Below are 3,311 nucleotides of genomic sequence, written 5' to 3' on the forward strand. Positions count from 1 at the left end.
ATTTTTTCATTTATATATATTTTTCAAATAAACTATTAAACCTGTGAAGCTACGTAAAATCTCGATGACCATTAAACGGCTCCTCTCCATTTCTATTCCAAGCATAGAAAAGCTGCGATTGCTTTAATGGTACTACCAGTCTACAATTGCCTGCGCAAACTAAATTATGATGAGGCCTCTAGATTTGTAGCAGTGCCTGAAGGCCCAGAAGTCTGCTAAAACAAGGTACTAATTAAGTAAGCCAATGTGCCTTGAAGGACTACAAACTTTTAGAATTGAAATTTGAAAGTAAATTAAAGTACTTCAAATAAACAACTGGAAAATTAATCCTCCCAAGTTGATCAGCAGAAGCAAAATAATAAGAAAATAGGATTACTAGACTCTGATCTCAATATCCTCCAATACCCATTTCTTCAGCAACACTCGAATATATAATATTACTTGAGTCAGTATCAACCCCCTCCCCCACCTGTTTCTTTCATCCCAGGCAAAGTTTTCAGCTTCCAGCTTTCAGCTTTCATCTCAGGTACATGCCATTTTGCCCATTTTACTGTAAAGATATCATTTGAATTTCCATAAATCCACATGTTAAATCATCTTGTTCTCAGAAATTCATATGGTATTCATGATTTGTTAAGAGTAGTTCTAGAACTGTGACTACTGCCGCTGTTCTTTCTGCTGAAGGGAACAAACAACCTTAGAATTTTCAAATTCAGTCTTGGAAGAAGGACAGAGATGCGAAAACCAAACATTTTTATGATGAAGTTTGGGGCTCGCAAGCCAATCTTTATACTGCTGATCTTTGCCATTCTCATCTCTGTTGCCACCTTCTCCAAATTCTACTCCCTCAGATCACTTTTTCTTGCTGACACCTTCTGCAACCGAGTGAACCATGTGATCAGCCAAACTGGAAATGGAAGAGAAGTCAGCAGGATTACCATCCAGACAGTAATTCAGAAAATCCAACAGGAAATGAGTACGATGAGAGATATGCGGACTGAATCATCCTCTGCAGCATCTCTGTTGAGACACAGTGCTTTTCTTGCTGACATCTTGGGGCTTGTCGAGTCGATGCAGGCGTCTTTGCCATTCAGTGAAGAAGCTCATCAGCGGAACAAACCCAATGAGCCTGCTGATTATTTCTTCATTGAAGAGATTCGTAAGTATGTCAAAATGAAACCCAACAGATTAGGAAAACAGAACTTCATGGGAGCCAATGGAACTTTCACTAGCATTGGCCACGCTTGTTTTGCCATGAAGAAAGAGATCGAAGAATACATGGATTATGATGTTGGTGATATCTGCAATGATGACTGGAAACTAGCTCAAAAGCTGATGGTTCATGGCTGCGATCCGTTACCAAGGAGGAGATGCTTCTCCAGAGCGCCGCAGCTATATGGCAAGCCATTTCCCATCAACGAGTCAATGTGGAAACTCCCTGACAGCAGAAATGTCCGATGGAGTCAGTATCGATGCAAGAACTTCACTTGCCTGGCAAGAAATTCCTCCGGCAAGGGATTCTTCAAATGTGCAGATTGCTTCAATCTTTCTTCCCACGAAGTCCCCAGATGGATTCAACATGTAAACTTGCAGCCCAATGCGAATCTGACCACTGCAGATTTCCTTATACCTGAAGTGCTTGGTATATATCGTTAAATCACTAGCTCTCTGATACTATCTTAAATCACCACTTATTTTAATTAATTTATATTCTAACAGGTGTCAAGCCGGGAGAGATCAGAATCGGATTGGATTTCAGTGTTGGAACAGGGACTTTTGCAGCAAGGATGAGGGAGTTCAATGTGACAATAGTCTCAGCAACTATCAATCTAGGGGCACCCTTCAGTGAAATGATAGCTCTTCGAGGACTCGTCCCTCTCTACTTGACAATAAACCAGCGGCTCCCATTCTTCGATAACACACTGGATATGATTCACACCACAAGATTTCTGGATGGCTGGATTGATTTTGTGCTGCTGGACTTTATATTGTATGATTGGGATAGAGTTCTAAGGCCTGGGGGTTTGCTGTGGATTGACAGCTTTTTCTGCTTGAAAGAAGATCTGGATGATTACATAAAAGCCTTCAGGATGTTAAGGTATAAAAAGCATAAATGGGCTGTGGTTCCAAAGCTGGATAAAGATGATAGAGAGGTGTTCTTTTCAGCTGTACTGGAGAAGCCACCTCGACCTTTCAGATAAGTGTACATAAATGGAGAGTAGCATCCTGCGTTGAGGATGTTAATTTTACATCTTTGAACATTATATTGTTGATACTTTGAACATTTGATAGCCGTAAGCATATCTCTAAATCTCAAGTTTTTTTAAATTTACTTGAAAATAGTTGGAAGAGACTGGTGAATTAGCATAATGATATTGGTATTAGGTAGCTAAGTACTTGAATTTGTATATATATATATATATATATTACCCCATATAAGGAGAATGGGAAAGGGATGATCAGTAGCCCACTTTCCATGAAAAAAGGTGGGTGGCGAGCCTATGGGTGTGTTACGTGTGTAGCATTATTCTTTTATGAGTATGTGAATTTTTCACCAAGGACTCTTGCTGCACAAAATTTTACTAGCACTTACATTCTTTCTGCAACTGTGTACTCTGATAGTTATTGTTAGGTCCAAACTTGGTCACGCACGGACTGGGCGGCTCATCCTTTCTGGTTGGGCAGCTTATTTTCTTGCAAAATGAAACGCGCCGTCAACAAGCTTTCGGTCCTCTGATGACCAAGTCAGCGTACTTAAGACTTTTGAGGGAGTAAAAAGAGAAGAGAGAAAGAGAGCTCCCGTTGAGAGAGGCTAGTGTGGGTTTGGTGTATCATGTATGAGAAGAGCATTACCAAAAAGAGAGAGATGGGGAGACCTTATATGTGGCCTCCCCGAGTCACTCTTGGGCTTCCCTGGGCTCTTGTGTTGCGGCCTTTGTTGGGCGTCTAATAGGAGCAGCCTTTTTAAAGCGGTGTTAGGCTCTTTCAGGACCCTATTAGGCCTCGGGAGTCCTTTGCTCCAGAGGCTGGTCTATGAGCATTGCCATGCCTCTTTCTTAGCCAAGTCTTTGGTTTAATTCATACCAAACTCATTTTGGACCTATCGGCCCCGTTTGCCAACAGCATGGGGACGGCACTGTAGCTGGAACGGCACTATTTCAGCTATAGTGCTATCTGATTGTTGCAGGTCCTCAGTCAAAAAAATCACACAAATTTCAAAAACAACACTTATTTTATTCACTTCCCAACTAGATAATTCCAACTGAAATTATATATATATATATTTTTAAAAAAATATATTATTAAAAAAA

The 3,311-nt window shown here is 40.6% G+C and overlaps 1 protein-coding gene across 1 annotated transcript; it reads left to right on the forward strand.

Moving 5' to 3' along the window:
* The first annotated feature begins 348 nt into the window (after window positions 1-348).
* Window positions 349-2,261, forward strand: LOC132187319 (probable methyltransferase At1g29790). Its single transcript, XM_059601598.1, has 2 exons — window positions 349-1,642; window positions 1,720-2,261. Exons 1-2 carry the CDS (start codon window positions 736-738, stop codon window positions 2,199-2,201), a joined length of 1,389 nt encoding a protein of 462 aa, XP_059457581.1. The 5' UTR covers window positions 349-735; the 3' UTR covers window positions 2,202-2,261.
* The last annotated feature ends 1,050 nt before the right edge of the window (window positions 2,262-3,311 follow it).

Source organism: Corylus avellana, chromosome ca7 (assembly GCF_901000735.1).
Source record: "Corylus avellana chromosome ca7, CavTom2PMs-1.0".
Classification (NCBI taxonomy): Eukaryota; Viridiplantae; Streptophyta; class Magnoliopsida; order Fagales; family Betulaceae; genus Corylus; species Corylus avellana.